General features: G+C 43.4%; 1 protein-coding gene across 1 annotated transcript in view; it reads left to right on the top strand.

The window, feature by feature from the left end:
• The window catches only part of gpc4 (glypican 4), a 47,338-nt gene extending 23,522 nt beyond the window's left edge, over window positions 1-23,816 (top strand). Inside the window, exons 2-9 of the mRNA XM_080416923.1 lie at window positions 7,049-7,207; window positions 15,177-15,574; window positions 17,182-17,347; window positions 18,618-18,748; window positions 18,875-19,021; window positions 19,312-19,436; window positions 20,068-20,249; window positions 20,523-23,816. Coding sequence (XP_080273049.1) covers window positions 7,049-7,207; window positions 15,177-15,574; window positions 17,182-17,347; window positions 18,618-18,748; window positions 18,875-19,021; window positions 19,312-19,436; window positions 20,068-20,249; window positions 20,523-20,752 — 1,538 coding nt within the window. The 3' untranslated portion in view covers window positions 20,753-23,816. The remainder of the gene's footprint in view (window positions 1-7,048; window positions 7,208-15,176; window positions 15,575-17,181; window positions 17,348-18,617; window positions 18,749-18,874; window positions 19,022-19,311; window positions 19,437-20,067; window positions 20,250-20,522) is intronic.
• The last annotated feature ends 1,155 nt before the right edge of the window (window positions 23,817-24,971 follow it).

Genomic DNA, 24,971 nt, shown 5'->3' with positions numbered 1-24,971 from the left:
ACGTCATTAAAGCTGAAATCTAGAACTTATTTTAACCCATTCAATCCGGGAACGAATCTACAAATGTCTTCTAAATCCTAACGGGTTTCTGAAAAACGTATGTTGCTATATCGTATGTTGTGCTCCAACTTTTTCATGTCAAGGAGGCCCTAAAATTATATGCATTTGGCCGCCGACCCCATCTCAAAATATTTTGTTCCAGGGACCTTCAGAAGCAAAGATTTGAGTTACAAATGTTCGCTTTGAATATATATATATATTCGAAGATTTGCACCATTTTTTTCCCGCGCCATGTGCTTGTATATCTGCTATTTTTTTGTAGCCAAAGTATAAAATAATGGTTATTGCTAAAATCTAAAATGACATGTGTTCCAGGATTGAATGTCCCATGAATATAAAATGGTGTTTTAACCAGTCTGTATGGTAGCGTATGTTCATACAATAATAACTAGCACATCTGCCGTGGTAGGGAGTCTGGTCTCCCAACTCTTCCACTGAGATATTTAGACCCTGGTGTCGCAGTACTGTCCGAAGCTCATAAAAGAGCAATATTTTCCCCTGGTCCTTACATATTGCAGCTTTTAAAAGGGGCTCAGTCTTACTTAAAGACTTCATGTCGTTGATGGCAAAGAAACTGCTGTTGCGCCCGTCAGTGCATAGCCACGGTTGAAATGTGTCATACGAGGTTGATTTTCATATGGTCTAATAATTTATACTAGGTCGTACGCCGAAAATAGCCAATTTACAAGCTCACAATTCTACGTCACATCGCAACGTGTTTTTGAGCTCGTAGATTGGCTATTTTTGGCGCGTGACACGATCGTACAGCAAAGTATACAATCAGGCTTAACTCCTCCTAGTCTGTTCACACTATCATGTTCCAGGACGGCCCTCGCCATTTTTCTCCTGTGTTTTTTTAGGAAAAATTGGCTGCCCCTGGTGTTTTCACAAAGTATGCATTAGCTGAGGAATCTTCAGTTCTCAGAGACCTAATCCTTTGAGCTAACAATGTCACATTTGTACAGACATTCCTGTGAAATATTGACCAGCTCACTTTTATTTGTGTACTTTGGTAACATGGATGTAGTGCGTTTGATTGGCTCCGCTCGGGACACACTGAATGGCTGTTTCACCCGAGAGCTGTGTGTGTGTGTGTGTGTGTGTGTGTGCCCACTCACTGCTGACTTTGGGTCTCTTCCCTGCAGTCATGTCGGTACAAAGAACTATGTGTGAGCACTGATGCGATGTGTGAATGTGTTTAGGTAGTGGCTGCCAACTGTGCCTGGGTTGTGTGTGTGTGTGTGTGTGTGTGTGAGAGAGAGAGAGAAATGAGTATATATGTGTGTTGGGTGGGGGTGAGAAAGTGAGAGAGGGAGTGAGTGAAGATGGGGGGGGGGGGGGGGGTTAAGTGAGAGAAAGAGTGAGTTGAGCCTTATTTGGACTTGTTCCCAGAGCGAGGGGTCCAGTTTAAGGGTTGAGGGTAACGGTAGGTGGGTGCTGCATCCCACCCTCCAATGCTCTGTTTAGGTAATCTGTTTTAGTAAACCTTACCTCCAAAATGTCTTCAAACTTTTAAAAGACATGCCTGTGTTTAGCCCATTGACTACTAGTCATGTATATTTTACATTACTGCTGACCGTTTTCCAAAGCATACTGTTTGCTATTTCTTCCCCCTGCCTTCCAGGAAAGTCATTGGTTTCCATTCATTTCATTATACCGTATGAAAATCAACTTGCAGAGACTTGAAACTTGCTTGAGATAAGTCATCCGACACAGTGACCCTTAAGTTACGCTGTGTTTATTTCTTGTCAAAGTTACCATAACGTTGCATTTTTCATGCAGTTGAAAGCACTGATTTAAGTGCAGGCATGAATTGTCTTATTGAGACAATACTTATTTAATGAACAAAATTCTAACTTTTTCATAGCGTCGTGAATATACATTTTAAGGGGGCTTCTTCACCTGCAAGTTAGAATTGTAAGGGAAATCTGGTAAATATTCCAAAATCTTGATTTAGGTCTATGATTTAGAAAATTGTTGGCAGTAATGTAAGGAAAGTATTCAACATGTAAAAACACTGCCATGGTCCTTTTAAAGCTTTGGCCATTGTGATCCAAAATGCCACAGGTCATTCTAACAAACGGTCTTTCCGACTACGGTTCTTTCAAGGTTCCAGACATGCGTTTGTTTCTACACACATTCCACAAGAAAGAGGTGCAGCTAACGGTATCGTTTCAGTGTGTTCGGTCTAGAGACTGAATGTGGATCTCTTGCATGAAACCATAGAGACCTCCTTTAAGGATTGTCATAAATACAGTTTAAAAAGTTCCATGCGTTGGGTTGAAGTGCGGCAGAGGCCAGGGCTGGAGAGGGAGGCATGCAGGCCACGGAGCCCTGGCTGCCGTTGGTTCCTGACTGGAGTGAAAGGACCTCTGTGTTCAGCCCCAAATTCCAGCAGCCACGTTTTAAAACAAAACATTATTGCAGCTGCAACTTTGCATTCACCCTTCTGTGGCCAGCACCACGACCTGTTAATTTGATCCTAAACTGAGTTTCTGTCAAAGGTTCACACAGTAGGCTCTGTTCCATTCGATGCTTTTGATTAGAAGCCTGGCTGATGAGGTGTGTCGAGGTGTTTTGTCCGACAATCTTCCTTATCTCGTCTCTGTCTGACACTTGTCTGTCACTCTCACACTGTCGACCTGTGTGGGTACAAGGCCCAGGTCTGTGATTTCTGGCACTCGCAGCATTTCTAGCAGAACAAACTAGCTGAATCCACTTGTTTGCAGTTAATCATATAACTTTGTTGACCGGGTTCACCCAGGCGTCTATACTTGGCCTGTTACTTTTCTCTCTCTAGTCTACTACAGCAAATCTCTTTGCCGACAATACACGATCTACAATCTCGTTGTGAGACTGTGGATCGGCTGTTTTTGCGAAATCTTTACCTATTATTATGACATGCCCAGAATAGGGACGCTATTCTAGGGCATGATTGTGGAGATCAGCTGTGCCGAACACGGTGTTGTCACCTTCACGGTGTTGACTTTCAGGTTTTAACACCGGCAAGAATGAGTTCCAAGTCTGTGATTTATCCAGACGTCTCAGCTAGGTGATTTATAAAGTGACTGTATGTCTTCCGTCAAAGTGGGACCAGCTGTTATGATGCTCATGAAAGTTTGTATATTCTAATAGAATATGGGGAAATGTCTTTGCTTTCAATTAAATTGTAACCTGCAGCAAATGGCTTCTGCATGTGCCCTGTCTGAAACGTAGTGGTTGTTTGCACACCTGAATTAATTTGGTACGTTCTGACCGCAAACAAAGCAGATAGACTGTCCACAGGTCAGTTGAGTTCAGAGGATCCAAATACCCCCAGTTGAAACGTGCTACAGTCTGTAACAGCTTTTATATTAACTCACCAAACCCACAGGAGGACACGCAAGCATAAGTGCGCGGACGCTGCTTTTTTTCCGTTCCATGTTAATGAATGCAGGCGTTCTCACTGGCCGCGTACAAGAAGATCTTCTTCCAGCTATGGGTGGAAAAACAGGGTGTTCGACTGTCCGCACACGTGTCCTCATAGAAATACATTGTATATAGTAGTGATGAGCGGGTCGACCCGTAACCCGCGGGTCAACCCGCGGCGCGGGTGGGTCGAGTCAGGATTTCAGAGGAAATTATGCGGGCTATGGGTGAGCGGGTCAGCCGCTCTCACACGTAAAAAAAAACAAAAAACCCTATTTTGAACAACATGCTTGTTTATTTAGCCCATGACAATGTTGTGCTACTGTAGACATTTAAAGGGACTTTGGGTATTTAAAAGAGCGCTATATAATATATATATATATTCCCACCGCGGGTCGCGGGGCGGGTTGAGCCATAGATTTATATATGGGTTCGCGGGGCGGGTTGAGGCGGGTTGGGTTCCGTCGCGGGTTGGGGCGGGGCGGGTCATGAAAAAACCCGACCCGCACATCACTAGTATATAGGGTGACCAGACGTCCCGGTTTGGCAGGGATTGGCGAGAACAGTAGCGAGAACTTGTGCGCACCAGGTACCAATGCCTTGTGGGCGGGTTTGGTGCGTATGATACATTTGTCTCAGATGAGTCCCGTGTGAGAGGGCTACACATCTACCGGCAGGTTTATGTTTATATGGAAGGAGTGCGTGACAGTGTGTTTTATTACACATACGGTGTAGTGACAGTGTCTTGTTGTATTAGTGAAAGTCTGTTGTTGTATTATATAGTGTAGTAAATGTGTATATATGGTCTAATGTGACTGTATGGGTATACAGTGTAGTGTGACTGTGTATACTGTATACAGTGCATGTAGTGTGACTGTGTACAGTATAATAGTGTAGTGTGTACTGTGTATAAACATTAGTGTGTGTGTATTGTAACTGTGTATATACAGTGTAGTAGTGTGACTGTAAGTGTGTGTGTGTGTGTGTGTGTGTGTGTATATATATATATATATACATACATACAGGGCTGGGCAATTAACCGAAAATATATCAAAACCGATATTTAGAACCAATGTAGGTTAATGGATGATCAAGAAGCTCATCGAAGCTCACTTGTTTTAATATCAATCATTTTTTCACTGTTGCTATATCTTTGATGAAATGGTCTTGTAATGGCTGCGGTGAGCATGATGGTCAGAAAGATCTGCTGTACAATGTTCTGTTATTAATGAGAGCATCGTGCAACAGCTGACCAAACAGGAAGTTCAAATCATTTTCAGTCAGTTGTGTGATTAATTACTACACTGTATACACACACACGGCTACACACTACACTGTGCGTTATGGTGTGTTGTAGAGTGTAACAGTGTTATAGAGCGTTGGTTCTCAAAGTGAGGTCCGGCGACCAAGCCTGGAACATTATTTTATAAATCTTGAAAGTGTTAAGAACACAAATTGTCACAGGACATTTTCAGATGGGGGTCCGTGGCCAATTACATATCAATTTGGCGGTCCTTGACATGAAAACGTTTGAGAACCAGCAGTGTTATAGAGTGTCATGTGCCGTTCACACTGAGCACAACTCAACTATAACTATAATGATAATTATGTGAGCGTCCACACTCCTCCACACTGTGGATATATTTTGTTCCAGGGACCCCCAGAAGCAAAGATTTGAGTTACAAATGTTCTCTTAAAAATATATATATATATTCAAAGATTTGCACACATTTTCAAGATTTTTCCAAAATGTTGATCTGCTATGATTGTATATCTGCTATTTTTCAATAGCCAGGAAGTATAAAATATGCATAAAGGGGTTAAAATTATTTATTATTATAAACTAATTTTGCTGGGGACCCCCTGGTACCCCCCAATGACCCTTGGGGGTCCCCGGACACCACATTGAGAACCAATGCTGTAAACGGTGGCACCAAAAACAGTAATACACACACACACACACACACACACACTGCACAGTCCAGCTGTGTGTGTGAGCCTGTGTCTGTGTCAGAGCCCGCCCCACACAGAGAGAGAGAGAGATTTCCTTCTAGTGGTGCTGCGCTGCTGAAAGACTCATGCAAGTTTAGTTTAGTTTATTTGTCTTAACTGTTACATAGTTTTCTTATGTAGTGCTATGAGCTTGTTGATCTGCTATTTTTGAAAAATCTTGAACATTTGTGCAAATCTATGACCATATATATATTTTTAAAGGGATTTTTTTTTACTCAAATCTTTGCCTCTGGGGGTCCCTGAAACAAAATATTTTCAGATGGGGGTCCGCGGCCAAATACATATCATTTTGGGCGTCCTTGACATGGCCACTGATATAGCAACATACGTTTTTTCAGAAAACTGTTAATTAAGGTTATGACAGCTAGCCTACCAGTTAGCGTTAACTATTCTTAACCGTCTCCTCATCTTCGTGAAATAGCAAAACCTTCCCAAGTGTGCATGAGACCGAATGCATCCTAGATGTTAATATTTCTATTGTTCATGAAGTGATCCAAGTTATTGTTTACGACTATCTTTGTCATTGTAATTGTGGTGTGGACTCTGCCATTCACTTCAATTAGAACGATTTTTAAAACGACATATTTATAGTTGAAGACCATCAGAATGTGTCATAGACCAGATTAAGTCAAATTGTCCCTGTCATGTTCCATGGCGGTTGGTATGGCGATTAATTTCTTTAACTTGTTGGAACGCCAAGCTCCGCCTTCTGACCTCCGGTGATGTGTTTCGATGTTTACATTCTTTGCCCATGTATTTAATAACACTAACTGCAGGAGTAGCTTACCATATTATGATATGACTGTTGGTTTGTTTGTGCATGTCAGAAACGGTCTGTTATGGGGAGTAAACAGGACATAATCAAATCAGCGCTCGTCTAAATGAATCGTCAATCAGATTCATTAAATTAGGCTAAGAATGATTCATTCTTATCCTAATTACATGAATCTTCTTTCTTTCACTATGAAAGACATTGGCTCATGTAACCGCTGCTGACAAGGTACAGTACACATTGGATTCAGAATGAGTTTTGGGTTACTGTAGTTACTTACATAAGGTCCTGATACAAAATGAAACAGGATTTCATGCCCATCTACTCTTGTCTCACTCAAATGTGTATTTATTTGTATTTTAGTGTAGTTGACATCAATGGAGAGTTGTGTCTCACTTGCCAGTCTCTTCTGTAAGTAGCCTTGAGAAAACAACGGTTTCCCAGCCATGTGGTCCATAGGTCAGGAGCCTATCTCCTGCTCCTTCTGTAGTGTGAGTACATCCTCTGCACATGATGCTAGTTATGTCAAATGATGCACAAGTACACGCCCTGGCCTGGACGTAATGCTAGTATTTGTCATTACAAACGTCAATCAATCAATTAAGGGTGCAACGGTTAATTGAACTAATTCTAAATTATTCGATTCATTGAAAAAGTAACGGATAGAATAATCGCTAAGAAGATAGTGGATGGCTGCCTGCAGGCAGCCCTTCAATCAAAGTCAGAGTCCTTCAATCAAAGTCAGAGTTGTAGTGTGTTACAGTGTGTAACAGGTGTTGTGTGTTTGTCTTCCAGGAGCTCCTCTCAAGGTGTGCCCTCAGGGCTTCTCCTGCTGCACTGTGGAGATGGAGGAGAAGCTGAGCCAGCAGAGTCACTCTGACCTCAAAGCACCGGTCTCTCAGCTCAGCACCAACCTGCAAAGCACCTTCAAACAGAAGCACAGCCACTTTGACCGTAAGAACGCACACACACACAGGCACAAGTACACTCACACACGTTTGTATTACAATCCTTTTTTTCCCTAAAGCCGGAAATATCCATATACAGGCTCACGTTGCTCAGCATGCGTGACACTGGAGTGCAACGAAGTGTAAATCATGCAAAACTCCAACCCTAAAGGCGGTTACACACCGGCGAATATGTGAATATACGCAAAATTCGGACTCGTTCCGAATAATTAAAAGACGCTTTTTTCGCTCCGCGAAACTGGTGTGGAAGCTTGCATTGACTTTATAAGGTTTTAAAAAAAAACGTATTATTCGCATGAAAAAAAACGCCCCGGTGTGTAAGGACCTTTACACACACACACTAGTGCAGTGGTTCTCAAACTTTTTCATTTCAAGGCCCCCCAAAATTAAAGGGGTTATGACACATTTTTAACAAATTTTGCTGGGGCCCCCCCTAGTACCCCCCAAAGACCCAATTTGAGAACCAATGCACTAGTGTTCACGGGTAGATTTCTACACTTTCAGAGTAAAATTAACAGAGATTTTACTGTGTGTGTGTGTTTCCCATCTACATTGCTCACACACACACACTCACACTCACACCCACGCACACGCACTAACACACACGCAGAGGTCCCCGTTTTCCCAGTGTCTTGTCCCTGCACCAGCGGCTCGTTTTTTGATGGACATTCCCACCTGCTCGGCGCTGCGGAGCAGAGACAGTGTGTCTGTGTCCGTTGGTCCGTCCAGCTGTCTCTCAGCATCTCACCGTCAGGCCCGTCTGTCCGTCCCGTGTACCCCCCCCCCCCCCCCCGATCCCAGAGACGGGCAACGCTTCCAGACGGGACCACACACACATCTCTGCTCCGCCGCCAGGCTCCTCTCTACTTCCTGCCCTCTCTCCGTGTGTGTGTATATGTATGCCCAAATGTGCATGTGTGCATGCCTGTAAATATTGGTGTCAGGTTTCGGTGGCTGTGGGTGGGTGGGAGGGGAGCGTCTGGGTGCTGAGTCACTGAGCCTGCAGGACACATCTCCAGATCTGTGCAATCCAACCGTGATGCTAGAGCCCGTCCAGTGGTGTAAAGTAACTAAGTACATTTACCCTAAGTAAAATCTTGAGGTACTTTTACTTTACCGGAGTATTTCCAATTGTCTATACTTTTACTTCTACTCCACTACATCTTAGAGGCAAATATTGTACTTTTACTCCACTACAATTATTTGAAAACTTTTGTTACTTTGCAGGTATTCATTATTACATTATAAAACATACATCAACCACTTTTGCCCTATTTTATACCTAGGCTATTTGAAAATAGCCGATCTACAAGCTCGGTTACCAGTGTTTTTGACATGCGGTCTATAATATAAAATACACACAACAGAACTTTTATTTAACCACTTAAGCCCGATTCAAAAACGTACTACAAGCTCACAACCAGGTCACGATACGATGTGTTGTGAGCTTGTAGATCTGCTATTTTTGTTTGAAAACCTTTGGAACTTTTCAAAATAGGGATGCCAGGTCGAAGGTGTTTAAAACATCGGCTACACAATTGCTGCTGATGTTGTAAAGAAAAGTCAAATAATACCAATATATCGTCCAGGCTCTACATCATTGATTCTCAAAGTGGGGTCCGGGGACCCCCAGGGGTCCTTGGGGGGGTTCCAGGGGGTCCCCAGCAAAATGTGTTCATATAGCATCACAATAATTTTAACCACTTTAACCTTTTATACTTTGGCTATTCAAAAATAGCAGATCTACAAGCTCGTAGGGCAGCACTAAGCTGCTATTTTTGAGAAATCTTTTTAATAGCTAACATGTTTAACTCAAATCTTTGCTTCTGGGTCCCTGTAACAAAATATTTTGAGATGGGGGTCCGCGGCCAAATACATATTATTTTGGGGGTCCTTGACATGGAAAAGTTTGAGAACCACTGCTCTACATGATGCTGCCGGAGATCTGGAGCCCGGCGGAAGGTCACAACTAGTGAAATGGAGCTTATACCTGTTAACCAAACGGGAGAACAATATGAGATGGCTCCTGTGTTTAACAATTTATACCCTATATACGTATAGTTGACTGGGGTGCCCCATATACTAGGCCTCCTCCTTTTCCCCTCTACACTTAAATATCTTCGCCGAAAATAGCCGATCTACAAGCTCACGACACGTTGCAACGCAATACCAAATGTTCGCCACCTAGAATAGGTACGGTAGGGTTCATGTGGTTAATGGGGGGCCAAAACGTGTGTGTGTGCGCGTCCGTGCATGTGTGTGTGTGTTAGCCTTGTTGAGGGTTGGTAACAGTGTGTGTGTATTGCCGCCAGATGTGAGCAGGAATGTGACGTGTCGGAATGTGATGGCTGCTTGATCCCACTCCCTCTCTCTTTCCCTCTTTCCCTCTGCCTCTCTCTATTCCCTTTGTCCCCATCTCTCCTCTCTGCCTCCCCAAACTCCCTCTCTTCCTCCCGAATAGACCTCTCTTTCTCTCTCTCTCTCTCTCTCTTTTTTCTCTGTCTATCATGTTTCATGGCTCTTGGCTCTCTAGTTCTCGTCCCTGTGCTCATCTTTCTCTTCAGCCGTCTCAGTGTGTTTGCCGTTTCCGTACATGACCCACGGGTAACCATGTCTCCCACCAGTCATATGTAAAGGCAATCTGTTTAGGGCTGCAACAGTCCATTATTTTCTTAGTGATTATTCATTCTATTGATTACTTTTTCAATTAATCAAGTAATCGAGAAGCACATTTAAAAAAAACTAGAGGCCTTTACACCTACGTCGCACCGCCGATCCGACTGATAAGCCCATATATCCCAGATCTCTGCATCTGTCAGTCCTTGTCCCTTTTATGCCCATCATATGGAGAACCCTGATTTGTTTGTGCCTGATGCCATGACGACACATAGAGGTTAAACAACACACTCCATATTTTGGTGTAGCTGCATTGGGAACTCCTTATATGGTTATGGTGACATGAGCGTGACATTAGAGGTACACCGGCCAGCCGGCCCTCCCTTTAGCCAATTTTAATATAAGGATAGTTAATTTATTTATTTACGCCGCAAAATGATAATTTATCCTACTTTGAATGTGCGAAGTCTGTGTGTGTACGTCTGTAGTTCCTGTATCTCGAGAACTGTCCGACCAACCGACTTCAAACTTGGCGCGCGCGTCGCCGAGGACCTGAGGGAGTGTTGCACAACGTCAATATGACGTTGTAGACTGGCCTAGACTCCACATATACGGGCATAAAAGGGACACAGACAGACAGATGGCTACAACGGGTACTCTGACAACAGGTACAACGGGTATTGCATTACTGGGCGGGGCAGGCAGTTCTAACTTGCAGGTTCTTTTTATAATTGAACATTTTTACCTATAGTGACATGCCCAAAATAGGGATGTCAGGTTGAAAGTGGTTAACTGTTGCAGCTCTATTGGACTTCACGGTTCCTTTATGCTACTCGATTAATGGAGTATTTTTTTTTATTTTTATAATCAATTAAATCAATTAGTTAACTGTCGCCCCACTAAACCAGCCATAGATTAGTCAAGAGTCAAGAAGTCTGTAAGGGTCCATTTGTACACTCAGAGTTACACTCTGAGTTTGGACACTCAGTTAAAGGAGAATTCCGGACTACCTTTGTCTTACCTTTTTTTATATGATATTATTATATCCTAGGATGAGTGGTAAAGTAGAAATCATAACTCCACCAAATGGGCCGCCGTAGTGTTTACAAACTGACTTGGATGACGTCACGGGTGAAATCTCGTCTTGCGAGACTTCCGGAGGGCATCCAACACAAACACTGTGGAGGGTTTTCTGTCGATATGAACGTCCGATCTCATAAAAAAATTAAATAATACGCGATCTAGCGCATGGACCGTACGCTCTGGCTTTTAACTGCGGTGGACTCGGTATGGAGTTATGATTTTTTTTTTGTACTGTACCACTCGTCCCAGGATAATAATGTCATATAAAAGGTAAGAAGTAGTAGTCCGGAATTCTCCTTTAACGCATATCAAACAGGGGGTCAAATGCATATCAAAATGGGGGTCGTTGAAATCCAAAAAGTTGTGAGTCACCGGTATGGAGGACTGAACACTGTGTGTGAGAGCGCTGTGTGAGCCGTCCGTTGGATGGGGGGGATTCCTTCACAAAAGGCCCGCTGTGCTCTCTCTCTCTCTCTCTCCTCCACCTGGCCCATTAGAGCGTTCTCTAGCTGGATAAGATGACGGGGCTCAGGTTGCCGCTTCCATTATTTTCTCGTTCTCACGTTGAGACCGCCAGAGGCAGGCAACTTCCTGCCGGCGGAACCAAACGCAGGAAGTTGACTCTCATTGTATTCACTGTGGCCGACCGAGATGCAAATGATGACGTTGCAGCCCTAATTGCCGTTCATCTGGAGTAGGACGCACATGTAAACACAGCTGCAAATACACGTACACACACACACACACACACAGGCACGTGCACACACACACACACACACACAAATAAACTGAGGAAGTGGAGTGTGTGGTTATACGCAGACTGTGTTCATACGCCCGGAGGTAGGAGTCATGGCCAATTAAGTGCAGGACAGAAATAGTTGTTGCTGTGCCTTTCTTTCCGTGGTGTGTTTGTCCTAGACTCAAGTCTGTCTGTCCAGTTCCACTGACCCTGCTCAGCAGAGCCAGTCATCGTCTGGGAGCTAAGCACTGGGATTAAAGCCCCTTGACCCTTCAGACACACACACACACATACACACACACACACACACACACACACACACACACACACACACACACACACACACACACACACACACACACACACACACACACACACACAGGACACATCCATCCCCACCACTGCAGGCTCACACACAGCAGGAGGGGTGGAATCCCATAAGAGAAAGAGAGAAGCGACGGTGACTAATTGGCACAAATAGGATGCAATTACTGCCTGGGCCGGTCCTGGGAGGAGCGCACTTTATAGAGACCTGGGGGGGAGGGAGGAGGGGGTGGGGGGCTAGCAGAGAGGAAATTCAGTCCTCCTTGAAGAAGGGAGGAGGGGAGCAGGAGGTGATGTGATGTGAGAGAGGGAGGGAGGGGTGGATGGATGGATTGAGAGAGGGGACGGATGGATGCATGGGGGGGGGATCATGGAGGGAGGGATGGATGGTCCGATGGAGGGAGAGATGGATGCATTGAGAGAGGGGAGTAGTTGGATGGAGAGAGGGATGGATGGGTCTCATGCCACCAAAGGAGGCACAATGAGAGAAGTTGTACTTGATAGAGTAGGTTGCTACGTTACATTTAGCTCTTTCTCTGTGTGTCTTTCTGTCATGCAACCTTTCACCCACATTCTGTCAGCTCAGTGTGTTTTAATGGAAACCTCCTGAGGGGGAGCTGTTGGCAGACGCACGCATGTCATAAACTGTTTTTAATGACAATGCAAGATGCCTGTGTAATGCGCGCACACACACACACACACACACACACACACACACACACACACACACACACACACACCACTACTTACCACACGTGTGTGCGACTGTGCGCATGCACACACACGTACATATTTAAACACAGTATATAATCTTTTTTTGGAGAACAAATGGTGGGTTGGTGCTGAATCATTGTAGCACTGATGGAACATGAAGAGTAACAGACAGGAAATCGAAAGTGTTAATAACATAATGTTAATGTAACAGACAGGAAATAGAAAGTGTTAACGTAATGTTAATGTAACAGACAGGAAATCGAAAGTGTTAATAACATAATGTTAATGTAACAGACAGGAAATAGAAAGTGTTAACGTAATGTTAATGTAACAGACCGGAAACAGAAAGTGTAACAAGTTAAGGTCTCCTTTCACTGACTTTAAACTTGTGCCTCATCTGGTAGGAGGAGAGGAGGCTGTCTTTTGTTTTAATCTCTGTCAATGGAGCCTGGAATTTTGTGTCTTTGTGTGTGTGTGTGTGGTGGTTTCCGGTATCCTTGGCGACACAGTGGGAATTTGGGAGTTAAAAAAGCCCTCAACTTTGCCCCCCCCCCACCTCATTTGTGTGTCACTCTGAAGTGGAAGTGACAGCAGCACTACTAGGCGTGTGTGTGTGTGTGTGTGTGTGTGTGTGTGTGTGTGTGTGTGTGTGTGCGAGAGAGACCTGGTGGCTGATTCGGGAGTGTATAGTGACTCCCTCCCAGAGAGGGAGGGAGAGCATGGGAACTTTACATTTCAAAGCCATCCAGAGGACATCCAGAGCGACTGCACTGGAACACAAGGTGTGTGTGTACAGGGAAGAAAGGGGTTGATAAAAAGAGGGAATTGAAAGGACATAGTGTGTGTTCACATGCACAGAATATGGACGTGTAGGATTTCGTTTTCTTTTTTTTCCTCCTTTTTTTTGGGGAGAGACTGTGGAATTCTCATTTTGTTCAGATTAAGAGTGTGTGTATGGGCTGGGGGTTCATGGGAGAGGGAGCTGGATTATTTGTGGGTGGAGGTGGTGGTGGTGGTGGGGGGGGGGTGTTGTGTGTGTGTGTGTGGGGGGGGGGGGGGCATTCCTAAGGATGAAGTAGGTCATTGTTCCCTGTGTCGGCCTGAAGAGAGCCTTCTGAAGCAACTGATGAAGTGAATGCAGTGAAGGGAGAGAGATGTGTGTGTGTGTGTGTGTGTGTGTGTCTGTGTTGCGGGGGGGTTACAGGTCCCTATATGGGGGAGACTGGACGGGGGACGGGGGGGGCGGGGGCGCATTATTCAGTAATCCTATTGAAAATGCGTCCCTCTGAAGGACAGTCCCAAGAGAAGCCGGGAGAAAGGAAAGCGAATGGAATGTGACAACAGAAAAATGCCATTGACGGTGGTCAGTTTGAAGAGGCTTGATGCGTAGAGACGTTTTCTTTTTTTTTCTTCTCTCAGTTGAATGGAGGAAGCGGCGCTCCCAGACTCCACACCGCCGCCTCGCTCCACCTTTCACCCGCCGCCCCGCTTAACTTCTCCATCCCTCTCCAAAAACCTCGGACCTCTTCCCATAATGCATTCCTTTACGCATGTTGTTCTTCCAAGATTTTTTATGGCGTGCGGTGTTCTGCTGAAATACTCTTCTGAATGTTGTTCAGAAAGAAAAAAAGTCCTCCTGGCTCAAGTGGAATAAACATCTTGCTGCTTGTGTGTGTGTGTGTGTTGCGTTATCGTAAATGGATTTCTGCAGTTTTAGTTTTCAACGTGGGGTCCAGGGACCCGCCGGGGTCCTTGAGGAGGTTCCAGGGGGTCCCCAGCAAAATTGAGTTGAAACCATTTGAAACCATTTTATTTTTGGCTGTTCAAAAATATGATTTGTCACAAAACGGTTGTGAGCTTGTGGGTATTTTAGAAAAATCTTGACAAATGTCGACAAATGTTTTCAAATGGGGGTCCGTGGCCTAATGCTATCAATTTGGGGGTCGTGTCCTTCACATGAAAATGTTTGAGAACCACTGATGTAGACAGACAACCTGTAGTGTGTAGTGCTCGCTCTCTTGTTCTGTCATGTAAAAGATCATCAGCGATAATTGAATAACTATTGATGCCAATTTAGTCAACAACGTGTACAATAGAAGTGTTTGACACTCATCTTGGCAGTGTGTATGTGTGTACATGTGGGTGTGTGTGTTGGCTATAGCCTAGGGTTTTGTAATGTATACTCAAAAGAGTTTTGCAAATGCTTTGCCCAAACAAGCAAAATGAAAACATGGAGTATTGGGTTAAAGTTAGATAAAATCAGCCCTCCGTCTCTTTGGTTTTGAATGTGACCCAGATTCGCCATCAAGCTGAGAACAGAGCTAATTAAATTTCCTTTCTTCAAACTGTCTCCATATTTGTAGAAGAACTCTGAAATGTTAACAATGAAAATTGTTTGCTGTGGATGTTAGGAAATGTTTCGTATTTAACCATCGACACTCAACCGCGTCTACCATTGTCTTTTTTTTCCCCCTACCAGAGTTTTTCCGTGAGCTGCTAGAAAACGCTGAGCGCTCCCTCAACACCATGTTCGTGCGCACGTACGGCATGATGTACGTGCAGAACGCCGAGCTCTTCAAGAACTTCTTCGCGTCGCTGAAGCGCTACTACCTGTCGGGCGGCGCCGCCGTCAACCTGGACTCCATGCTGTCGGACTTCTGGGCCGACCTGCTGGAGAGGATGTTCCGGCTGGTCAACGTGCAGTACGAGTTCAGCGACGCCTACATGGAGTGCGTGAGCCGTCACACCGAGCAGCTGCAGCCCTTCGGCGACGTGCCTCGCAAGCTCCGCCTGCAGCTGACGCGCGCCTTCGTGGCGGCGCGCACCTTCACCCGTGGCCTTTTGCTCATGCCAGAGGTGGTCCATAAAGTCTCCACGGTATGTGTTTTTTTTAAATGCTCTGTATGTCTCTCATGAGTGTAAAAACTGAAAAGCCCTGACATCACACACACGACAACCGCTTTTTGTTAATCACAGTCCGTCATAGTGGTGTACACACTTTGCCGATGAGCAAGCATTGGGAATCACAAACTCCAATATGATGACATCAAAACACGTTTTATATAATCATGATGGTGCCATCTGGTCCGGGGCTCCAATTGCAAGGTGACCGTTTTGAATCCCAAACCGCTGTCATGTGCCAAGATAACATAATCACCTCTGTCGGGTGGAAACCTTGTATGTCCAAAACCATTCCTTTTTCAGGATGCAACGCATTGTGAGCTTGTAAATCGGCTATTTTCACTTCTTTTGCTCGACTCTCTTGTATGACAAAGTAGGGCATTAAATGACGGAAAAACATAAAAAGATGACATTTTGAGATAAAAGGTTTTTGCATAGACCAGTGCAGTACCTAAACATAAAATAGTATTTTTTTACAAAAGTTTTCCTGTTAAGTTGATTAAAAGGAGCCGTGATGTGCACTTAAGCTCTTTGTTGGCGTGGAAGCTTCCATGAATCCATAATGAGCTCCTAAAATGTAATTATCACCAAGTAGATACTCTGTGTGTAGCCTACCGCCTAGAGGTTTGTAATGGAATACTTACATAATGTCAATACGTTTTGCCTAAACAAGCAAAAGGAAAGCATTGAGTATTGGGATATGGGTTGATAAAAATCTTCCCCCAGGCTCTATATTTTAGTGTACTGAGTGTTGCGCGATATTTTTTTTAAACTCAACAGCTGTCTTATCAGGAGAGATGGTCTGAACCACAGTATTTTTAGTGTAAAGTTCCTTCTGTCCTATCTTCTCTCTCTCTTTTTGTCTCTCCTGGTGCTAAAAGGTCAAGGTTCCACTACAAAGAAGGCATTTGTGTGTGTCTGGGTGTGCTTTGATTGTGCTGCCATGAGAACTTTATGATCGCTTAGCAAGTGTTTTGGAGGACTGATTAGATGATACTGATCTTTGAACTTTGCCTGTAAAACCACTGGTGAACTCACCCCTCTCCCAACACCCACCGTTGAAGTGCCGTTGAGCAAGGCAACTAAACCTTAGACCGAGGTTGTATGAGTGTGAAAAGGCCCCGGTCCAACAGGACAGAGATAATTGATATGTGTGGCACAGACAGAGATCAGACAACCGAGTCCATTTCCTTATATGTGCAAAATTGTTGTTGGCCAATAAAATAGATTTTGGTGGTTTTTAGTAGAGCCCGAACTATGCCAAATCTTTGCGACCGATCCCGATTTGGGCGCGTTCTAGACTACTGATGATTACCTACATTTTGACTGATATTTCGTCTAAAAGGACAATAAAATTGTACTATCAATTTATATTATGTTTATATATGTTCTTGGACATTTTTTAAATTCTCTCCTATAATGTCAAGCCCAAAATAGGGATGCCAGGTTGAAAAGCCAGTGCATGTGGACTGCATAATTGCCGATACCGATAAATCATCAAAAAAGTTAAATAATGTCCGATATATAGTTTTCAGTGACAACCAGCTGCTGTAGACTGACTGTTTCTTGCTCTGGTCCCTCAGGTCACCGCGTCACCCAGCTGCGTGCGAGCAGCCATGAAGATGCTGTACTGCCCCTACTGTTCTGGCCAGGTGGCCCTCAAGCCCTGTCAGAACTACTGTCTCAACGTGATGCGAGGCTGCCTGGCCAACCAGGCTGACTTGGACACGGAATGGAACAACTTCCTGGGTAAGGACACTTCTTCTGGTCCCATGAGCCAGTTATTCAGGTCTTTTCCTTTCAAGGACCCCCAGTTTCATGCACATTAGGCACACAGACCCCCATTTAATGAAACTTATGTCTGGGACCTCCGTCTAAAATTGTAAGTTGAACTCTTAACCCATTAAGACCGGGAACGCATCTGTGTCACTTTAGATTTCTTTGGCTATTAAAAAATAGCAGATATACAAGCTCATAGAGCGGCACCGAGCTTGTGGATCTGCTTTTTTTGAAAAATCTTGAAAAAAATGTATTTTTATTTTTTTCAAAAAACTGTTAGGATTTAGAAAACATTTTAAAGAATCGCCTCAGGTCTTAATGGCTTAAGAGTGTACAAATCTATACACGCTCAGTGTTACACTCCTCAAGGACCCCTTCTGCACTTTGAGAAGCAGTGCTATAAACCTTGATAGCTCTGATCTGTGTTGCTTTAATGTACATAACTGTTATTTAATCTGGGATAAAAATGTAGAATACAATGTAGTTGGAGGTGGTCTCCCTACTCTTCCATTGAGACATTTAGACCCTGGTGTTGGGTAGGACAACTACTGTTTGACAATGTCAATAGAGTTATTTGACAAGTAGAAAAGGGCAGAAACAAACATCAGTGACTGAGGAAGAGCCACTAGGCTCGAAACGTCACACTATATGGTGGTAATAAACCCTTGATCGTTTGGAGCATGATCCTATTTTTTTCAATAAAGTTATTTGAGGCAGAAGCTGCACCAGATTGGACACTAGATATGCCACTATCTTTACTGTAGTTCAGACATCGTTGCACATACCTCTCTCCATCGGGGATAAACATAAAACATACAGACTGCAGCTTTAATTCTAACACAAATAAATGGAATACAGTGTTCTCACAGTATGTTATTCCAAAAGTATTATATAATACTATTCATTTATTTTTTGTATTATGTAATACTGTTTGCCGTTTTATTTTTATGTCCCACTCCATATGGGATTACATGACAAGGCAATGTACTTGCATAAAATACATTGTACAGGATACAAGTATGCAATGGTTGGCCTCTCTTTTATTCCTGGTACACTGCTGGTTTCTGCTGCCCCCTGGTGGTGTGTCATGTGCCAAACTGCATGAAACTGCTTGCTGTGTGCTTCCACCTAGTGGTAGTTTCATGCAACTTCAAGACGTGTCTTATGTGTTTGTGTTGATTGAATCAATCTGTGATTCATGATTTTTATTTTTTTTTCATGACATTTGTTTTTCTTTCAGATGCCATGTTAAGTCTGGCAGAGAGGTTGGAGGGTCCGTTTAACTTTGAGTCTGTGGTCGACCCCATCGATGTCAAGATCTCTGAGGCCATCATGAACATGCAAGAGAACAGCATGCAAGTGTCCCAAAAGGTCTGTAGTCACATTTATAAAGTGTGTGTGTGGGTGTTCGTAAACTTCGTACATACGTGCGTACGTGCGTGTAATCCGTGTATGCCATGCATGCATGCTGACCATTCCCTTCCCTCTGTTCTCCAGGTGTTCCAGGGGTGTGGACAACCCAAACCCAGCAAGGCTTTCCGTGCCCGTCGCTCCGTTAAAGAAACCACCTTCACAGGTCGTTTCCGCCCGTACAGCCCTGACGCCAGACCAACCACAGCTGCTGGCACCAGTTTAGACAGACTGGTAAGTCCACATCAAACTTAACATTTATCTGTGTATCTCATTCATTTATTTTTTTATTTTAACACTTGAACCCTAGCATCCCTATTCTGGGCATGTCATAGTAGGCTAATGTTTTGCAAAAATAGCCGATCTACGAGTTGACAACGCGTTCCAGTGCGATGTGTTGTCAGCTTGTAGAATGGCTATTTTTGCCAGAGAATAAAAAGAAAGAAAGAAGAGGACACCTGGGGGACCCCGGTCAACGAAGTGTGGTTAAGCCCAGCTGACTTCTTATTGCTTTGTCATCCCAGACAGGGGATGTTAAGAAGAAGTTGAAACACGCTAAGAAGTTCTGGTCAACGCTGCCAGACACTGTGTGTGCCGGGGAGAGGATCGCACCTGGAGATGAGTGCTGGAACGGTACAGCAAAGAGCAGGTATGCATGGATTAAAGTTCTCAGTCGACCACGACTGATTTCAGTCACTCTTATAAGTTTAAAGAGTATTAGAATGTTCTATTGCTTAACCCATTAAGACCTGGAACTGTGTCATTTTTAGATTTGAGCTAAAAAGCATTATTTTACACTTTGGGCTATTCAAAAATAGCAGATATACAATACAAGCTCATAGCGCGGCACCGAGTGCCGCGCTACGAGCTTGTAGATCTGCTATTTTTGAAAAATCGTGAAAATGTGTGCAAATCTTTGAATATATATATTTTTAAAGCGAACATTTGTAACTCAAATCTTTGCTTCTGGGGGTCCCTGGAACAACATATTTTGATGGGGGTCCGCGGCCATGAAAAAGATTGAACACCACTGATATAGAAACATACGTTTTTCAGAAAACTGTTGAGATTTAGGAGACATGTAGAATCGGTTTCAGGTCTCAATGGGTTAAATTGTAAGTTGATGTTCCAAATCGTCTTCCATAAAACCCTAATGGTCTCAGATATTTCATAAAAGCAAAGGTTAAAAGTCTTAATCTGCAATTTCTTCTTCTGGTTGGCTGAATGTAGAACAGCACCACTTAAACCAAACATCCTGTTGTTCCGTCCTTCTGTCACAGGTACGAGTCTGTCGTCATTGGAAACGGACTGGCCAATCAGGTGTCGAATCCGGACGTGGACGTGGATATCACTAAGCCAGACACCGTGATCCGCAGTCAGATCGCCGCTCTGAAGGAGATGAGCAGCTGGTTAAAAGCAGCGCACAGCGGCAACGACATCTCTGTAGAGAACGGTGAGGATGGTGAGTTACCCATCCGTCTGTCTGTCTGTCTCTCTATCAGTAGTTGTAGATATTAGAGCTATTTTGCACGACACCGTTGTGCGGCAAATTATAAGTGGATAATCGATTTGTTGATAAAACATTTAAAGAAATGTTCTTTTTAAATGCACTTCTCAATTATTTAATTATTTATTTAATAAAGTCGAATATTCGTTAAGAAGATAATGGAGAGTTGCAGCCCTAGTCCTCCTCATCACTGTGTCCGTCCTCTAACCTCCTGGTTGTGTGTTTCAGATGAGGACGGCAGTACAGACGACGGGAGCGGGAGCGGCTGCGACACTCCGTCCTGCGGGACGGACGACATGTACTTCTCCACGCCCCCCGTGGTGGCGGGACCTCGCCTCGTCCCCGTGGTCCACCAAAACCCGCCGGCCGACGGAGGCTACCGCGCGTCTCAGAGCAGTCTGCTGCTGGTGGTGCTGTGTGTGGCGGGCCTTGGTCTGCTCGCCCCGCACCTCAGATAAAAAACGCCACCGCTTGGAAAGGAACTATGGAGCGAAGGGGAAAAACTGTCAGAGAGACTTTTAAGACAAAAGACTGCCTTCAGGACGTCAGTCTGTCCATCGCTGGGGGAGACTCTTATTAATATTACAATAACTTCACTTTAAAGATTTTTTGTTGCTATGTTTTTTAAAGGACGTGTACAGAGATTTTACTTTTCTTCCAAAAAAAAAAAAAGAATTCACCTTTTTACCCTCCTTGATGTTTTTCGGGGGCTAGATGCTCACTCCTCGCTGCCCCTCTGAGCTGTGATTCCTCCTACAACATTACAAACAGTGTTCCTTTTTTTATTTGACAATTTAATCCCACAACTGGTTTGTTGTTTGTTTGTTGTCACGATGGTGTTCGGTTGAGCGCTGAGTGCCTGTGCTGAGACGTATCTGTGCATTTCTGAAGATATTTTCATTTCTGTTATCTAGAGAGCAACCAAGAAATAATGTAGCAAGTAGTCCTTCTGTGTGTGCGTGTGTGCGTGTGTGTGTGTGTGTGTGTGTGTGTGTGTGTGTGTGTGTTTGTGTTTGACTGCGTATGTGTGTGTGTATGTGTGTGACATAGACTGTGCTTCCATTTGAGATGTAAGCGAGTAGACCATTGTGAAGCCGATCAAAGCTGAGGACATTGATCCGGTATGATGGCAGTTTTGTTTTATTGACTGGCCTTTCACCTCTGTCAGAAATACTTATGAGAGAAATGACGACACAGGCATTTAGCTAGTTCAACGACAGATGGAATCATTGTGTGGTGGAGTTTCAGGGCATGCTGTGTGCTGAACGTGCAGTTAGCATGTACACATAATGTATGTATATGTACACAGCCTCATTGTCGGTAGAGACGAGCAGCGTTCTACCTGAAAGTGTCTTGGTTTAGTTTAGTTGTGTGGTACAGTAGGTATCCCCAGTGTTTTGGAGCGGAGACAGACCCCCCCCCCCCTTAAAGAAGGTTAGCTGACAAAGACAAGTCCTGAATGCCCTCTGGTACTGTAAACTCAGTCCATTATGGAGTTCTCTGACTCCGTAACAGTCCGACCCGTTTGAAAAAGGACAGGATGTGACTTGTGTGTCTGGAATGTTGGAGATAAAAACCAGATAAGAGGAACGAAAGACGTGATGGCTTTGATCAAATGAAATCAGATCAAAAATACTTTTTTTTAATACAGGGTTTTATGTTGAAAGCTGTTGTAAGTTTTAGCTATTTTTACTATGAAGATATCTATTAGGTACTACAGTGAGTTTTACTGCTAGTTATTAGGAGCTGATGGGGGGGTGATCCATTCCCCCCCCAACCCCCAACCCCACTCCACAATACACATTTGTACCTCTTTAGATGAATGGACTGAATGGGTGTAAACACACACTTCAACTGATTGACCCACTTAATTCTTACATTTTTTCATTTCAAGGCAACATTGAATGTCTTTATCACAAGTGCTACCAAATTTGATACATGCGAGAGTATCGGAGTTTGTTGTATTTTTATAAACCTTGGTACTTTATTAGCTTCTTATTGTCAGAAACAAACGAATGTAGATGTTAATGACTGCTCAAGGTATTCATTTATAATCAGTGATCTGCGCAAATTTTCTAAAGTTTGTTTTGTTCAGCTCAACATTCAGTTGTAGTTTGATACTCTGGTCATTTCTCCTCTTGACATAGTATGTCATCTCCAGTTGCTTTTGTACAGTAAATTATGTAACTGCATGTTTTTTTAATGCATTTGCAAACATGCTCCCAGAAATGACAAACATAATTATCTAAAAAATACAGTATTCAGAATACATTGATATACATAATTTAGATGGAAAAGAATATTAATTTTACAAATTAACGGACTTATTTGTACTGGTATCAGATGTCTTGGTTTAAATATGCATTTTGTAAAAGAATATATATATATATGAATGGATTTGCATGTTTCAGGTTTGTGTGCAGGTCTAAAGTGATTGGCTAATGTTAAGACGCGTGGTGAATACTGGACATGGCAGTTTGCTCACAACCTTCGTGCCTCTCGTGTATCATGACTGTCAGGATGATTGTACGTTTAAGGGAGACATCCTTATGGAAGGTTAACGTTCCCGATGATTCAGTACAATCAAGAGGACTTGAAACGAATCAGTGAAGGACATCAAAACATCGAGAAGTTGGACTTGGAGGGACTAGAATGTCCACGCAGCAGAAGAGCTATGCAACCCCCATGGAAAGATATCCAAGCTATGTTTCGACAACTAAATTAGGCCCTATGTCTGTATTTCCACTGTTTCGGTTCCTCTGTTCCCGTGTGTACCAACATTTCTACAAGGGCTTGTGCATGTGTTAAGTGTCATGTGGGAGAGCTGTGCTTGTGCGCGATAAAACCCCAACTGTCTACAACAGTGGTTCTCATTGTAGGGTCCAGGGAACCTCAGGGGTTCCTTGACGGGGTTGAAGATGGACCTTTACAGGTCTGTAACTCTTGAGAGTATACAAATGGAACCGAATGGGTCCATTTGGCTCCATTTGAATACTCCCAAGAGTTGTTGGGGTTCGAGAGCTTGAGAACCACTGGTCTACAACTCCAAACGGGTGAGGAGATGTTTGGGATGATGATGATGGTGGTGGTGGTGGTGAATGTCTGTGCTTGCGGGCCACAAGGCGGCAGCATTTCCCAGCTGGCTGGTGGCCATCCAGCTGCAGGGAGTTTTTCCATCTGATCCACAGAGACAACTAAAGTCTGGTGACCATTTAAAGTTGAGCTAGAGACGGAAGAAGAACCTCCTCCATCTGCCTTTGGCCCACAAGTACAGTTCGGACTCTTATTCTGAGAGGAGAGCGAGTGACTGAAAAGAATCAACAATATGTAAATATAAGGAGCAGCCGTTTTAGATGTCTCTAAAAGAGGCCATCAAAGTCCATCAGATTTTTACTTGTCAGAGTATCTCCTAAATGCTAAATGTTATGGAAAAAACAAGATGACATAGATGTTAAATTGTAAGAGAAAAGGTATATTAAACATTTCCTAGTCTTGTTGAAATAAAGACTGCCAATATTTAAATGGTTGTGGATGTTTGTTTTGTTTTTTGCAGTATACTCTGCCCTTTTGGGATAATTAGGTTTATAGAAGTACTATTTTAGGAGAAATGTGATATTTCATACAAATTAATATATGATTTTTAAATAATACATTTTAATTCATAATTATTTAACCATCCAAGAATCTGCATGCAGATAAAACGGTCTAAATTATATCGTAATTCTTTTGTCGGGTGCTCCATCGAGATGGACACAATAGTTATTTTAGCCCTAAATGTGTGTATCTACGGCGGGTCCAAATATGACCTGACCATAGGTATTTATGTTGTAAAAATGGATCCATCCATGCAAATGTGGCTGAATAATTGATATATTGTGATTTCTGTCAGTATGTAAAATAGGGTCAGAATCAATAAGAATATATAGCTCATGAAGACGTCATGTCCAACGATTATGTCTGAAACATATGTTTTGTACGTCCAGAAAATATGTTTTAATTACATGTGAGATGTATAAAAAACCTTCTCTGAGGACGTCCAGAAGACTTCGCCAGAGGAGGCCCAGAAGACGTCTATACACAGGGGTGTAGTGCTACTTTTAGAAGTGGGGGAGCGTATCTACGGGTATATGCTTGTTTCCCTCTGCAAAATGTATTTTCCAAAAATAGCCGATCTACAAGCTCACAACGCATCGCAGCGTGACACATTGTGAGCTTGTAGATGGGCTATTTTACGTTCCCACCAGAATAAAGCTTTGGATAAAAGCGTCTGCTAAATGACTGTAATGTAATGTAATGTAATATGGATGCCGGGGTTCAAGTGGTTTTGACCAAAACCGATATCCTAATTTTAGACGTTGGGGGAGCATCCCTCCCCTGCAACCCCTTCCACTACACCCCTGTTTACTGATATTACAAAGTGTGTCGATTTACAAACTGTAGATTTAATAACACCACGTTTTCACTCTCCATCTAAATTCTACAAGTTTTATAACCACCATTAGGCATTAGGCACCATTTTCACTCTCCATTTAAATCAGAGGTCTTCAACAGGGGGTCCGCGACCCCTAGGGGGTCCGCGAAATTGTTGTTTGATTAAACAATATTTTTGTAAAAAAAAAAAAAAATCTTCCCAAAATGTCAAATTGTCTTTAAACATGACATGAATCCATAGCAAAC

The sequence above is a fragment of the Gymnoscopelus braueri genome, assembly GCF_963280865.1.
Source record: "Gymnoscopelus braueri genome assembly, chromosome: 20".
NCBI classification, from domain to species: domain Eukaryota; kingdom Metazoa; phylum Chordata; class Actinopteri; order Myctophiformes; family Myctophidae; genus Gymnoscopelus; species Gymnoscopelus braueri.
This window is presented reverse-complemented; position numbering and strand designations above follow the sequence as displayed.